The sequence below is a fragment of the Pelodiscus sinensis genome, chromosome 18, assembly GCF_052426305.1.
Source record: "Pelodiscus sinensis isolate ZL-2025 chromosome 18, ASM5242630v1, whole genome shotgun sequence".
NCBI classification, from domain to species: domain Eukaryota; kingdom Metazoa; phylum Chordata; order Testudines; family Trionychidae; genus Pelodiscus; species Pelodiscus sinensis.
The window spans coordinates 8,071,409-8,087,827 of NC_143069.1; the positions used below are offsets into that span (position 1 = coordinate 8,071,409).

General features: G+C 48.4%; 1 protein-coding gene across 5 annotated transcripts in view; it reads right to left on the reverse strand.

Moving 5' to 3' along the window:
* Positions 1-16,419, reverse strand: part of LIG1 (DNA ligase 1) — a 39,253-nt gene that overhangs the window by 16,535 nt on the left and 6,299 nt on the right. For all 5 annotated transcript variants that reach the window (XM_075914369.2, XM_075914368.2, XM_006132991.5 and 2 more), the window contains exons 6-15: positions 15,016-15,114; positions 14,041-14,250; positions 11,911-12,034; positions 11,297-11,395; positions 10,296-10,352; positions 10,032-10,204; positions 9,098-9,264; positions 8,501-8,577; positions 7,938-8,029; positions 7,754-7,853 (exon numbers count right to left, since the gene is read on the reverse strand). In XM_075914369.2, coding sequence (XP_075770484.2) covers positions 7,754-7,853; positions 7,938-8,029; positions 8,501-8,577; positions 9,098-9,264; positions 10,032-10,204; positions 10,296-10,352; positions 11,297-11,395; positions 11,911-12,034; positions 14,041-14,250; positions 15,016-15,114 — 1,198 coding nt within the window. The remainder of the gene's footprint in view (positions 1-7,753; positions 7,854-7,937; positions 8,030-8,500; positions 8,578-9,097; positions 9,265-10,031; positions 10,205-10,295; positions 10,353-11,296; positions 11,396-11,910; positions 12,035-14,040; positions 14,251-15,015; positions 15,115-16,419) is intronic.

Consider the following 16,419-nt stretch of genomic DNA (forward strand, 5'->3'; position numbering starts at 1 on the left):
CATGATGAGGCAGGATACAACACATCCCCAGAGTGCCCCATGTGCTGCCACGCAACACACTTAGTGTTTTTGGAAGGAATTCAGATAGAAGTTGACACTCCCTGGAACAGACCCTGCCAGCCAAGGTTGTGTGTAGATCCCATGCCCATCACCCACCAGCCATTAGTATCCCTGGAAAAGCCCAGCTTCCAGAAGGTATTCAAAGAGATTTGTCAGTTTAAAGCAATACAGAGATAAAAAAATGCTACACTTTGAGCACCACCTCCACCCTGGGGAACCAGCTGCCAGGGATCAGAGCAAGGTGGCAGCAAATACTGCTGTTCTTGGAAGGGGAGGAGGACTGATCCTCAGCACAAGCTCGGAGATTAAGGATTTTAAGAGGTGGGTAATTGACTAATCAAGTTGATACAATTTATATTGACTACACGATTAGTCGATGGGGAAGGTGTTCTGTCCTGGCTCGCACTGATCCAGGAGCTACCCCCGCTGCAGTCTAAATGTAGAAGGAGCCACAGCCGTGCTCCTCCTACATTTAAACTGCAAACCCGCAGCAGGGGTAGATCCTCAACCAGCATGAGCCAGGACCACTGCAGCTCTGCATTTTAAATCTTACTGTATGTAAAATGCAGAGCCGCAGCAGTCCCAGACTGGCAGGACCAAGAAAAAAGAAGAGAGACTAAAGGAGCAGCTGGATAAAGGGGGAGGGCAGGGTGCAGACTTGACTCTCCAGACCTCAATTGCCAGCCCTGTCCATGCCCCTTTTGCCTCGCAAGCTCCATGGAGTGAGAGAAACATCAGGAAAAATTACTGACACACAACCAGGCAGAGTAGGAAGGTTAGAGCTCCCCGGGGCTGGAGCAGGGTTTGCACCCCTTGCCTGCCTCTCTTCGCCTCTTTTGATACCTGTGCCTTCCCTCCCTTTGCCTCTTTCTGCGTTTGCAAACCCAGCGTCACCAATCAATCAGGGTGTGAGGTGTGTTGGGCAGGGGTGGGGGGGTGATTGTGACCCGCCGGGCTAGCAAATCTGCCGCTCCCAGCTTGCTCACTGCCTGTAAGTTCCCAATTGCAACCTACTTCTGTGCACACTTGGCTGTAAGCGAGCCCTGGTTGGGGAGAGAAGGAAGAAAACAAACAGTGGGGGTTCGGCTCGTTCCCCATGCGCCAGTGCAAGCAAACAAACCAACCTCCGTGGATTTGGTTAGCCAGGTACAGAATCAATAATTTAAACATTATAGCAAGTGTGAGAAATTTGTTTGCCAGGCTGAGGCGCAAGACGGGGCATTCATTTTGGGGGTTGTGGGGTTATTTAAGTAAGCCCAGGTCTGGTTTCTAATTCAGTTCGTTCTAATTTGCAGCATGTTTTTCTGCATGCAAGTTTAAAATGTATCCACTCTGGGAAACTGAAGTTGGGGCCACTTCAAATTAAAATCTGCCTCTCCCCTCCAGGCCCCGCTGGGACAAGGGTATGCTGGGAGCCTGTGGAAAACTCAGGCACCATTTCCATTAGTAAATGCCAATCACTGCTCCTGTCCAATGCAGCCATTAATAAATCCACAAGGGGTAGTAGAGCTAGGAGGAAAATGTCCTCCAAGAGCAGCCAGAGACCTTTTCCCCTGCTCGAGTCAGGAGCTAAGCAGCATCTCCAGTCCAAGCCACAAAATAAGGACTGCGACCTCCCAGCCTGAAGCCAAAAGTGAGCTCAGGCAAGGGAAGGGCTAGGGAGCCATTTTAAAGCCCTTCTCTGGGAACTAGCCAGTGCTAGAGAAGGGGAAGGAAGGAAGGAAGCAGAGGGGGAGATAACAGGCAAGCAAATGCTCCAAGTGGAATGCTCCGGAGTGCCTAGCCAGGACACAAGGTCTAAACCTGCCTTGCATGGATACCTTTGTCCTGCGTGTGGTGCACAGACACATGTGAGTATCACAGGGCCTATAAGCCCCCTTACTGTGTGATTTATATTGAATCTGCACTTATTTCACTGGCACCCCCTCTCTCCACCCAGACCCGGGAAATAAACATCCTTGGTTTGGTTCTGCCAATTTCCAGCTGTGCAGCACTCCCATTTAAAATGCTCCCCCCAGCACCAGCTCTGTTCCCTGCCCCTGCTGCCTCTGATATAGAGGCAGCTGGCAGGGAAGGGGGAAGCGAGTAGTCGACTTGACTACCCAATAGGCTCAGGCATATCAGATAGTTAGCTACTCGCTTACATCCATATCTGAGATGACAAACCTTAGAGCTGAGAGAACATAAGAATAGCCATATTGGGTCAGACCAAAGGTCCATCCAGCCCGGTACCCTGTCTGCCAACAGCGGCCAATGCCAGGTGCCCCAGAGGGAGTGAATCGAACAGGTAATGATCAAGCAATCTCTCTCCTGCCATCCATCTTCACCCTCTAACAAACAGAGGCTAGAGACACTATTCCTTACCCATACTGGCTAATAGCCATTTATGGACTTAACCTCCATGAATTTATCTAGTTCTTTTTTAAACCCTGTTATAGTCCTAACCTTCACAACTTCCTCAGGCAAGGAGTTCCACAGATTGACTATGTGCTGTGTGAAGAAGAACTTCCTTTTATTTGTTTTAAACCTGCTGCCCATTAGTTTCATTTGATGGCCCCTAGTTCTTATATTATGGGAACAAGTAAATAACTTTTCCTTATTCACTTTCTCCACACCACTCTACCGTATCCCCCCTTAGTCTCCTCTTTTCCAAGCTGAAAAGTCCCAGTCTCTTTAATCTCTCCTCCTATGGAACCCGTTCCAAACCCCTAATCATTTTAGTTGCCCTTCTCTGAACCTTTTCTAATGCCAGTATATCTTTGAGATGAGACCACATCTGTACACAGTATTCCAGATATGGGCGTACCATGGATTTATATAAGGTCAATAAGATATTCTCCGTCTTATTCTCTATCCCTTTTTTAATGATTTCTAACATCCTGTTTGCTTTTTTGACTGCCGCTGCACACTGTGTGGACGTCTTCAGAGAACTATCCACGATTACTCCAAGATCTCTTTCCTGACTAGCTGTAGCTAAATTAGCCCCCATCATATTATGTCTCTAGTTGGGGTTATTTTTCCCAATGTGCATTAGTTTACATTTATCCACATTAAATTTAATTTGCCATTTTGTGGCCAGTCACTTAGTTTGGTGGGATCTTTTTGAAGTTCTTCACAGTCTGCTTTGGTCTTAACTACCTTGAGCAGTTTAGTATTGTCCGCACACTTTGCCACCTCACTGTTTACCCTTTTCCCCCGATCATTCATGTATATGTTGAATAGGATTGGTCCTAAGACTGACCCTTGGGGAACACCACTAGTTACCCCTCTCCATTCTGAAAATTTACCATTTATTCTTACCCTTTGTTTCCTATCTTTTAACCAGTTCTCAGTCCATGAAAGGATCTTCCCTCTTATCCCATGACAACTTAATTTACGTAAGAGCCATTGGTAAGGGACCTTGTCAAAGGCTTTCTGGAAATCTAAGTGCAGGCAGTCCCCGAGTTACGCGGATCCGACTTATGTCGAATCTGCACTTACGAACGGGGCTCTCTCGCCCCGGAGCTCGCAGGCAGCGGGACCGCCCAGAGCGCAGCGGTCCTGCCACCTCGACCTCCGGGGCGAGAAAAGCTGTCCCACTGCCGGCGTGCTCCGGGGCTTTGCTCCCCGTCTCCCTGGTCTGCTGGTCTCCAGCAGACCAGGGAGACGCAGAGCAAAGCCGCGGAGGACACGGGCGGCGGGACCGCGGTGGTGCGTCTTGGTCCCCCGCCTGCGTCTCCCTGGTCTGCTGGGGGGGGCAGCTAGTACGCCCTCCCCCCCCAGCAGTCCAGGCTTTTCTCCGGACGCCTGTGGTAGAGCAGCTGGGGTGCTGCCGGTTGGTCCCGCAGCGCCGCTCTGGGCGCTACTGGACCAACCCAGCTGCTCTGCCCCAGGTGTCCTGATTCAGCCGCTGCTGGTCAGTTTCAGCAGCGGCTGAATCAGGACGCCCGGGGCAGAGCAGCTGGGGTGCTGGTGGATTGGTCCAGTAACGCCGAGGAGCGGTGCTACTGGAGCAACCCAGCAGCACCCCAGCTGCTCTGCCCCAGGCGTCCCTAAGTCAGCTGCTGCTGAAACTGACCAGCGCTGACTACAGGAAGCCTGAGGCAGAGTTGCTCTGCCCCGGGCTTCCTGGAATCAGCCGCTGATCAGTTTCAGCAGCAGCTGACTTGGGGATACCTGGGGTTCTTAAGTTGAATCTGTATGTAAGTCAGAACTGGCGTCCAGATTCAGCCTGTTGAAACTGATCAGAGGCTGATTCCAGGAAGCCCGGGGCAGAGCAACTCTGCCTCGGGTTTCCTGTAGTCAGCCGCTGGTCAGTTTCAGCAGCGGCTGAATCTGGACGCCAGTTCCGACTTACATACAGATTCAACTTAAGAACAAACCTACAGTCCCTATCTTGTACGTAACCCAGGGACTGCCTGTACACTATATCTACTGGATCCCCCTTGTCCACGTTTTTTGACCCCTTCAAAGAACTCTAATAGATTAGTAAGACATGATTTCCCTTTAGAGAAACCATGTTGACTTTTGCCCAACAAATTATGTTCCTCTATGTGTCTGACAATTTTATTCTTTACTATTGTTTCAACTAATTTGCCCGGTACTGATGTTAGACTTACCGGTCTGTAATTGCCAGGATTGCCTCTAGAGCCCTTTTTAAATATTGGCATTACATTAGCTATCGTTCGGTACACAAGCTGATTTAAAGGATAGGTTACAAACCATAGTTAATAGTTCTGCAATTTCACATTTGAGTTCTTTCAGAACTCTTGGGTGAATGCCATCTGGTCCTGGTGACTTGTTACTGTTAAGTTTATCAATTAATTCCAAAACCTCCTCTAATGACGCTTCAATCTGTGTCAAGTCCTCAGATTTGTCACCTACAAAGGACAGGTCAGGTTTGGGAATCTCCCTAACATCCTCAGCAATGAAGACTGAAGCAAAGAAGTCATTTAGTTTCTCCACAATGACTTTATCGTCTTTAAGTGCTCCATTTGGATCTCGATCGTCCAGGGGCCCCACTGGTTGTTTAGCTGGCTTCCTGCTTCTGATGTACTTAAACATTTTATTACCTTTTGAGTTTTTGGCTAGCTGTTCTTCAAACTCCTTTTTGGCTTTTCTTATTACATTTTTACACTTAATTTGGCAGTGTTTATGCTCCTTTCTATTTACCTCACTGGGCTTTGACTTCCACTTTTTAAAAGATGTCCTTTAATCTCTCACTGATTCTTTTACATGGTTGTTAAGCCTCGGTGGCTCTTTTTTAGTTCTTCTATGTTTTTTAATTTGGGGCCTCTATTATGGTGTCTGAAAAATTTACATGCAGTTTGCAGGGATTTTACTTTAGTCACTGTACCTTTTAGTTTCTGTTTAACTAACCTCCTCATTTTTGCATAGTTCCCCTTTTTGAAATTAAATGCCACAGTGTTGGGCTGCTGAGGTGTTCTTCCCACCACAGGAATGTTAAATGTTATTATATTATGGTCTCTATTTCTATGCGGTCCTGTTATAGTAACCTCTTGGACCAGATCCTGTGCAACACTCAGGACTAAATCGAGAACTGCCTCTCCCCTTGTGGGTTCCTGTACCAGCTGCTCCAAGAAGCAATCGTTTAAGGTATCAATAAATTTTGTCTTTGCATCTCGTCCTGAGGTGACATATACTCAGTCAATATGGGAATAGTTGAAATCCCCCACTATTATTGAGTTCTTTATTTTGATAGCCTCTCTAATCTCCCTTAGCATTTCATAGTCACTACTACTGTCCTAGTCAGGTGGTCGATAATAGATCCTTACTGTTATATTCTTATTAGAGCAGGGAATTACTATCCATAGCGATTCTATGGAACATGTTGATTCATTTAAGATTTTTACTTCAATTGATTCTAAATTGTCTTTCACATATAGTGCCACTCCCCCACCTGCACGACCTGGTCTGTCCTTCCGATATATTTTGTACCCCGGAATAACTGTGTCCCATTGATTGTCCTCACTCCATCAGGTTTCTGTGATGTCTATTATGTCAGTATCCTCCTTTAACATGAGGCACTTTAGTTCACCCATCTTATTATTTTAGACTTCTAGCATTTGTGTACAAGCACTTTAAAAATTTGTCACTGTTTAGTTGTCTGCCCTTTTCTGATGTGTCATTCTTTTTTTATGTGAATGTTTTTTGTCTGATCTGGCCCATACTTTATCCTCATCCATCCTGTCCTCCTGACTAAAACCTAGAGAATCTCTATCAATAGTCTCTCCTCTAAGAAACGTCTCTGTCCAATCCACATGCTCCTCCACACCAATTGGCTTTCCCCCCATTTCTTAATTTAAAAACTGCTCTGTGACCTTTTTAATGTTAAGTGCCAGCAATCAGGATCCACTATGGTTTAGGTGGAGCCCATCCTTCCTGTATAGGCTCCCCCCATCCCAAAAGTTTCCCCAGTTCCTTATAAAGCTAAACCCCTCCTCCCTACACGATTGTCTCATCCACGCATTGAGACTCTGAAGCTCTGCCTACCTACCCGGCCCTGCATGTGGAACTGGAAGCATTTCTGAGAATGCCACCATAGAGATCCTAGATTTTAGTCTCTTTCCTAGCAGCCTAAATTTGGCCTCCAGGACGTCTCTGCTACCCTTTCCTATGTCATTGGTACCTACATGTACCATGACCACCGGCTCCTCCTCATCACTACACATAAGTCTATCTAGATGCCTCAAGAGATCCACACCCTTCGCACCAGGCAGGCAAGTCACCATATGGTTCTCCCGGTCATCGCAAACCCAGCTATCTACATTTCTAATGATCGAATCTCCCATTAATAACAACTTCCTTTTCCTACTGACTGGAATACCCTTCCTTGGAGAGGTAACCTCAGTGCGAGGGGATACCCCAACATCTGGAAGGAGGGTCCCAGCTATGGGAAGGTTTCCCTCTGCTCCCACTGACTGCTCTCCTTCCCTGAGCCTTTCATCCTCCTTAACAGCACTGGGGCTATTTGACCGAAGGTGGGACACTTCTACAGTATCTCGGAAGGCTTCATCTACGTATCTCTCTGCCTCCCTCAGCTCCTCCAGTTCAGCCACCCTGGCCTCCAAAGCCCGTACGTGGTCTCTGAGGGCCAGGAGCTCCTTGCACCGAATGCACACATATGCCACCTGCCCACAGGGCAGGTAATCATACATGCTATACTGAGTGCAATAAACAGGATAGCCCCCCCTCTGCTGCTGGGCTTCTGCCTGCATTCTCTCCTACAGCTACCTAGGTTATTGATAGGGTTTCTAGTTAATCAAAACTTCCTGATTTAAAACCTTTAAACTAAACTATAACGAATGGCAAGCGTACCTTGGCCCCTACCCACTCCCCTTCCAAACTCCTTCTCAAAACTCCTGTTTGCTGCTCCTGTTCACAAACAGGAGAACATTGCCCTGCCACAGCCTGCCCAGCCCTCACACCAACAGTGCTGGAGATACAGACTAGCTCCCCAAGCAAGGCCATGCTGACCTACTCAATGCTCCAAGAGCAGCAGAGCCTCTGGACAGTCAGGCTGGCTCACTGCTCACCCTACATGCCATCTCCAGAGCACAATGCTGGGTCCTTATCACCACCTCTGGGGAGTCCTGCAGACACAGATGCAAGGCTTGGTGTAAAGAACTCTATGTGGCTGTGGCTGTGGCTCTGGCTCTGCCCCCACCTTGGTATGGGTAAGGATGGCACTCACCAGAAAGTCTGTTTGAGGGTCTGAGTCTGCTCCTCCAGCCAGGCTTTGCGTGCCTCTGCAGATTTGCCCTGGCCAGCATCCAGCACCTCTGGGGGAAATGCTGCAAGAGAAGCATACATCACTTCCCATTCACATACAGCTCCTACCAGGGTACCCAGCTCCACACCTTGCTCCATGAACTCACCTTGTCCTGGGGGAGTGAGACACACAGCATGGGCAATGGCTGACAGCACTGACTGCTCCGCCAGCCCAATCCTAAGCTTCCCACCCAGGGACCTGGAATACACAAGCGAAGAAGAAAGAGACATCACAGGGCTATGGTTCAGGTCTGAGGGGCACTGATGGAGCTGGCAGGAGGGGTGAAGGGGAGATAAGGGCTGGAACAGCAGTAGGATGACCATGGGGATTGAGGGAGCCAGCAGAGCTGGTACAACAGGTGGCTGCAGGTCCTGACTGAAGGGTACCGGCAGAGCTGGGGGAGGCAGGGATTCCAAGGCTGGGATAGCAATAGGTTGTGAGTGGGACTGAGGAGCACTGGCAGAGCTGCAGGTGGGTAGAGTGCAGGGCTGTGACAACAACCTGCTGCAGATTGAGACCCAGAGATAGCAGCAGAGCTGTGGAGAGCTCAGGACTCGGCTGGAAGATTCTGGCAGAGCCATGGTGAGCAACTCTGGCTGCAGCAATGGCATGGTGACCTGACAGTGGCCTTGCCAGGCCCTGGGAGGCAGGAGGGACAGCATGACTCACCGAGTGATGTAGCGAGCTTCCGAGTGCCGGCAGGCCACAAACAGCCCTTTGATGATGTCAATCTTCTTGTTCATTGACTGGTGGGGGAGGGGGAAGGACAGACAGCCCAACTGAGTCAAGCCTGGGCTAAACACACATGGGGCCAGGGGGTGCTACAGCATCCCCAGCCTGGCTGATCGCTACAACCTCTGCCTTGTCTTTTGCTCCCACATGGTCTCCATTCCCTTTGCCTATCTTCTCCCCAAGCCAATCTTGTCCACACTGTAGCTAGGCCCTTGGGAAAGGGCTGCATTACAAATAGAGCCTCCTTTCCTCATTAATTACATGGGTTGCAGGACAACACCCTAACATAGGAACCATGGTGTAGAAAGGAGGAGCCAGCCTGGAGGCAGCCATGCCTCCCCAAGACAAGAGTCTTTGGCAGGTCCAGGCACACATGGTGCACTTCACCCCTTCTGAAGGCCAGCCCCTCTAGGCATAAGTGCTCTGCATGTCCAAGGCAAAGCTGACTATAGCCCTGCCAAAGGGACATGAAGTCAAGTCACAATGGCCCAAGTTCACCAGCTCCACCTACACAGGCAGCCTAATCCCACTCACAGCACTTCCTGTCATCCTGGCAATCTCCTGTAGCTTGCTGAAGACCCCGGCAGCACTCAGCTTGGGCGGCGTGAACATGGTGCGTTGGTTGCTACGGCTGCTCTCCGCTACCAAGCCCAGATCCCCCTTTTCCTGGGCCTCGGCTTTGATCTGATCCAGCTGGCGGCCTGCAGGCAACAAGGAGAAAGGGAGGTTCCCAAGCTGGCAGCTAACCCACCACACCACAATGCCCCCAGGACATGACTGGCCTGACCTTCTTCCCCCACCCCTCTGCTATTCCCCAACGAGCAGGCCTGCTGCTCAGTGCAAGCTGGGGATGCCCAGGCCCCAGGGAGGGCCAGGTCAAGTTTAGGGCCCTGATCTCTCCATAACTGGATGCTGAGGACTATTTCCCTCTGGATGTGCCTAAAGCAGGCAATGGCAGGACACAGGCAGGCAATGCTGGGAGCAGCCCCTTAGAATTGCAGTCTGGCTTCTTCAGACTACAAAAACAGAAGGGATTTCCCAGCCAGGCTGTCACACCCTCAACCTATTACACACACCAGGAACTCTCCCAACATACAAGTCAGTGCAACTACAACCACAGTGCAGCCTGTGCATGTGTCAGTGCTTAATTGGAAAATCTCAGCCCTAGTACCCTAAAGGGAGACTGAGTCTGGAGACACAGAGAGACCAGCACCAACAGCACCTGGCGTCATGTGCTCTGGGAAGGAGGATGCTTACTGGGAGACAGGGTTGGATCTTGGCAGGTAGGTACGCTATTGGCTACTGTGGTAAGTCAAAGTGAGCACACCCTATGCCAGTGCCATCATGCCTATAAGCAGGTGGAAAGCTGCAGTATGGCCAGAAACCCACCGAGGAGCTGCACAATCTATACCCAGTCTATAGGGTTGAAGGCCATAGCACAGCTAGGAGACTGCTGTTTGGTGCGCACCTGTTGCCTGTGCAACAGCCTTCATGAGGATGGTCTCGCCAATGCCCAGCTCCAGACCCTTGTAGGCAGGGCCCAGGCGGTTAAGACAGAGGTAGATGCAGGGCAGGATGTCGGACGGCGACAGGGCGATCACTGAGCGGAAGAGGTTGCTCAGGGTCTCAATGTTCTTCAGTCTGGAACACATACACAGAATGGTGGAAGAGTGTCACCCACTGCCAACCCAGCCTAGTAGTCCAGACACAAGCAGCACAGTGGGGGTCTTACCGGGCAGACACCTCCTCGATCCGCTCAAAGGTCCGAGCCACAGCCAGGTAGGGGACCCTGCAGAGAGACACACACACAAGCCTGCTCAAAAGCAGCACCCCAGCACATGCCCTCTCCCTATGATTTAGGACTGGTATGGAGAGCAGTGTGGATGGAGCCACAACTCCTAAGTTCTTTTCTTGACCCTAGCAGAGGGTCTAGTGGCTGGAACTCAGGCAGCTGGGAACCAGGACTCCAGGGTTCTGTTGTCCGCCCTCCTGTCAGCTCACTGCATGTTCCTAGGCCTATTACCTAGTTCAGCAATCCCATCCCTTTACCCAAGGAGCTTGCTGTACCTGCAAGCGTGACAAACTCAGAGCTTTGGATCAGGCCAGGCCATCAGACTAAGGTGCCACACCCAAGGTTCACAGTGCAGATCTGTCTGCTTTAGGAGATCTCACAGATGAATCTCAATGGAACACAAGCCCTCGTACTTTCCCGTTTCAAAGTTCCATCACTTCTCCTGCAGCTTTTTAGGCCCAGTCCGGTGCTTCCCCTTCCCAGTACAGGCACTCTGCTGAGACCAGATGTGGCACAAAGGAGAATGGGGACAGATCTGTGATTTAGGGATTTACTAGTAAGCATCATCCTTAAAGGGTGATGCTTACCAGTTCCAGTTAACCAGTAGGGGCTGGAGCAATTCCCTGTGTATTGCAGCCAGAGGGCTGCTTGAGGCCCATCAGAGAGAGAGGCTGATGCAGGACTGGAGCAGCCCCTGCTCATGGCAGGCCAGGTCACCCCCTGCCCAACCCCCCTTTAATTGGTTAACTAGTTAACTTGTTAAATGTATTCTTTAACTAGTTAAACAGAATTTTACTTCCCTACTATGATTTGGAAAGAGCCCTGATGGCAGGAAAAGCACTCTGGTGTGCATCTCCTGTTACATTTCTTCTACCCCCACAAGGAGCAGAGCTTGCAGGCTTCATAAGGGAGCACTGCCCTCTTCTTCATGGACTATTCACCTCTGACCATGCCCCCAGCAGGCATCCTGGAATGGATTGTAGCTGCTCTTCGAAGGATTGTACTCCATGGGGTCCACTGGCACAGCTAGCTTGGAGAAACTGGAAGAAACACAAAGCCAGAGAGACAGGAAGTCATCAAGCCCAGTACACAGGCTCCATTGCACTGGTGTTATTGGGAGTATTCCAACAATTCACTTGCACTAGCATCTCCAGCGAGGGAACCCAGCATGGGTAGGTATAGACACCATTACCACATGGATCAAATAGGCACCCATCTGCGCCAATGCCCCCATGGGGGAAGCTGCTATGTCACAGAAAGTTGTGTGCACACACAGGCCCGGACGCAGCCTAGAGCATGTGTTGGTTGGGACATGTTGCCTTTGCAAGAATTGTATTTTGTGGGTAGCAGAGTGGTGGTGGGGGGACACTTAACTTGATGCTGCCTCATACTGTCCCCAAAAGGGGTCATGATTGCCAGAAGTAGGGAGAAGGCAACTGCCCCTTCTAGGGAGTGCCATTCCATACAGGTATTGTCCAATAATGTGTCTGCTCCCACTGCATGGGTGGGACACAGCCCCAGGTAAAGGAGATGCTCCATGGCCACAGCTCCCTACCTGCCAGCTCTGCCATCATTCCCATCACTGCTTGCTGTCGTTGAGCTAGTTGGGACAGATGGTGGCTCCACTGCTGCATGTTTATCTTCCTTTCCTTCCTTTTCCACTGGCGCCTTCTTGGGGGCTGTGTGGGATTCAAAGGGCCAACACACAGCACTTTATTCACTGAGGGAAAGCAGGCCCACCTGTCTGCAGAACAGACACCGACAGGGAACCTTTAACATTAGGCCCCTCTCTCCTGGTCCTGCATGCACTGGTTCTCCACACCCACCACCAGATCCACCCAGCTTCAGGATAAATCTGGGGGAGGGGTCCTGGGGTTCAGGATGACTCCTTGCCCTTGTCCAGGACCAAAGTTCCCTCTAAATTTCCATCCATTAATTTTGTTATGCCCAAAACCTTGCACTAAAATCAAGGTAATGTGTCGATGATCACTATCAGTGCAAACAAAAAGCCTAAATATAATATACATTTTAAAAAGTTGCCATAGCAATAATTACTCCAGCCAGGACAGGTTAGGCATTTTCAAACTCACGACTCAAAAAGTTAACTGTAAGCATAAGAGAAATAAAATTATGAAAACCACAGACCAGTCCAGAAACTAAAACAACACTATTTAGAAAGGATAATATTACAGAGAATATATATGCATGAAGTACCAAGAAGTAACACGGTCACGAATCATGGGTAGTGTGAATAGTTAGCATGAGTGAATTAACAGTAAATGAACTGAAGAGAGGCCATGCTGAGGTCCAGACAAGAGCCTTGGAGGATTGTGAACTTGTTTACAACTTCAAGAAAAAGGACTGTGTGAAATAAAAGAACTGTGTATGTATGTTGAGGCAGTGTTTCCAGCATTTCCAGATAAGAAAAAAGAACAAGGGAAGAATCTAACCAAGGACAGACCATTGTTTCTCACTCGTGGTGAGACAAGAAAACTTGGGTGGTACAAAAACGGGGTGTTTCTGGATTGGTCATGGACACACCAGTAAGAAGAAGGGGGTATCACTAACGGCCATCACACCACCTGGACTGTGTGCAACCAGTGGATGGCATCCCACTGGACTGGCCCCTGCCGAGGGGATATATACCACACCATTTTGCCCCACAAGTTGGAGTCCATTGATTCGGCATATTGGGGTGACGTGCACATTGGACTTCCACCTCAACCAAATTAACCAACATTACATGGGGTCTGGCCAGCTCCAGAGGGTGAGTGTGTGTGTGTGTGTGTGTGTGTGTGAGTGTGTGTGTGTGTGTTAAATTGATTTAAGAATTAGGCTGCTAAATTGGGTTAAGGATTAGATGTAGATTGTTAATTATTCCATTTAAATATTGCTTTTAATACCTTTTAATACTTGTGATACCTTTTAATGTCTTTTAATGCTGTTTTAATTGCTTAGTACTAAATATACATATACATATAGAGCTTTTAAAACTGCTCCTGAATTGCATGCAATAAAACTTGTTAAAGGTATGTTTAAGATACTGTGGAAGACTCTTTCGTTCTGTGAATGTTGAACCAAATGCACATTGGAATATGGCTTGATCAACCGGATCACAGCGCCCTCATGTGACAACACCACCGCAAATATGTATTGGGTGGTGAGTGTGTCAGAGACAGAGTGTATGCATAGTGTGTGAGAGAGACAAACTGTACATATAAGACACATGCAAACAATGTGCGCATTGGCTGCTGGGTAAGTTTATGAGAGTCTGACCATATGCTGTCTCTTTAAGGCACTAACACACCAGAAGGCTGGTTGTTCAGACTGCAGCAGCTCTCCTGCTCCTGAACCCGCCTCCACTCCCCTGCTCTGCAGAGATAGGGTATGGGAGGTATGGGAAGAGGGGGGTGGGAGACAACCTGAGGTCATTTCCTATATGGAAACTCCAGATCAAAGAGCTCATTTGGCGATAGTTTGACCCCACGTACTAGAGGCTGAGTTCATATACAGGGGAGGAAGCTCTGTTGCAGCTATACTGTGTCCTGTGTTGGACACAAAGCTGAGAGTGGCAGACAAGGGAGTGAATGATTATGCCTTATTCTGGAAACTGGCTCACCAAGTCCAGCCCCCACCCCATGTTAGGGGTTCTGAGACCATGTGGCTACACTTCCTCCACACTCACCAAAGAAGCTGGAGATGGCTCTGGTGGTCTGGGGTGGTTCGGGCTGCTTCTGGATTCCCCCTTCACCTCTGTCTTCTCCCTTGTTCACAGCCACCTCTTTCAAAGTGCCATTATCTTCAGCCATTTCCATCTCAGAATGCTGATCTTTCACCTCTTGCATTTCCACATCTTTCTCTTTCTTTGCTCCCCTGCCTGCCTCATCTCCTGGACCTGCAGCAGAACACAAATGTACAACCAATCAGATACATATGGCACAGAGACCACATGTTCTGGCGTCCTACTGACCCATGTAGCTGGGGATAAGGAGTGAGAGTCAATCCCAGAGAATGGCTTCTATTGCAGCGGTTTTCAACCAAGCATATGCATACTCTGGTGATAGGCAGAAGTCCTCTATGGGGTACATCAACTTAACTATACAGTTGCTAGTTTCACAACAGGCTACATAAAAAGTACTAGTCACATCAGTCCAAACTAAAATTTCATACAATAACTTGTTTATACAGCTCCATACACTACAGACAGCTACAAGTACAGTATTTATATTCCAATTGATTTATTTTATAATTATATGATAAAAATGAGAAAACAAGCCATTTTCCAAGAATAGTACTTCAGTTATGGCTGATTTTGTAAGCAAGTCATAAGTGAGGTGAAACTTGGGGCTATGCAAGATAAATCATACTCCTGAAAGGAGTAGTCAGGAAATGTTGATATCCACTACTCTACCAGATGCACACAGCAAGTTTACTGCTGCCACCTCCTGGCTGCAGGTATGGTAAGGCAATAAAGGCTCCTGTGTACGAGTATATTCAGGTCAAGGACCCCAAGAAAAGGTCATGCAAATGAACCTGCAGCCAGGAAAGATAGTTCCCGGGCATCACTGGCAGCGGGACCTTCTGGAAAGCAGCAGGAAATACCCAGGGAAGGGAAGTCCAAGATTCTGCATTCCCAGACTATTTGCTGGCACACTCTCACCTTGTTGCTCTCGCCATCTCTTGGCAGTTGGCTCCTCATGGCTGTTGTTCTCTCTACTGATTGTCAGCTCCATTTTGCGTTTGGGGATCTGTTTGCGAGCTGAGGAGTAGAGATTAGAGTCAGTCTCTTGTAAGATACTAGAAAGGGTCTCTGGAGTCAGCTCTGAGCCCTTAGACCAGGACAACCTATAGGAAAAAGGGGTGTGTGGAGTCCAGAGGTGCACAGGTGCCGAGGTGCAAGAGTAACACAGGGTTACAGAGAGCAAGCCAAGGCCAGCACAGTGACGTTTAGCACCCAATGAGGCCAAACTTATCCAGAGGCCCCTCTGAGCATCATGCAGGGCACCTAAAGCCAATTATCCAGCTGACTTCAGTGGAGTTTGGGTGATCAGCCCCTCTGAGAATGAGAACAGGTAGGCACGCAAGATCAGGACCCTCGTGAACACTGAAGTCTGAATGATTTGGGGGCAGAAGGAAGGCATATTTTGGTAAACTCAGAGAGCTGGTACATAAGGTCCCATGGGAAGCAAGACTAAGGGGGAAAACAGCTGAAGAAAGTTGGCAGTTTTTCAAACGGACATTATTAAAGGCCCAAAAAGCAAGCTATTCCACTGTGTAGGAAAGATAGAAAGTATGGCAAAAGGCTGCTTTGGCTTAACCAGGAGATCTTGCATGATCTAAAAATCAAAAAGGAGTCATATAAAAAGTGGAAATTAGGACAAATTACAAAGGATGAATATCAGCAAACAATACAGGTATGCGGGGGCAAGATTAGAAAAGTAAAGGCACAAAACTAACTCAAACTAGCTACAGAAATGAAGGGAAACAAAACGACATTCTATAAATGTATTAGAAGCAAGAGGAAGACCAAGGACAGGGTAGGCCATTGCTCAGCGAGGAGGGAGAAGAAGTAACAGGAAACTTGAAAATGGTAGAGGTGCTTAATGACTTCTTTCTTTCCGTCTTCACCAAGAAGTCTGATGATGAAGGAATGCCTAACAGTGAATGCTAGTGGGAAGAGGGCAAGTTTAGAAGATAAAATAAAAAAAGAACAAGTTAAAAATCACTTAGAAAAGCCTGATGTCTGCAAGTCACCAGGGTCTGATGAAATGCATCCTAGAATACTCAAGGAGCTGATAGAGAAGTTATCTGAGCCTCTAGCTATCATTTTTGAAAAATCATGGAAGACAGGAGAGATTCCAAAAGACTGGAAAAGGGCAAATACAGTGTCCATCTATAAAAAGGGAAATAAGAACAACCCAGGAAACTACAGACCAGTCAGATTAACTTCTGTGCCAGGAAAGATAATGGAGCAAGTAATTAAGGAATTCATTTGCAAACACCTAGAAGATAATAAGGTGATAGGTAACAGCCAGCATGGATTTGTAAAGAACAAATTATGTCA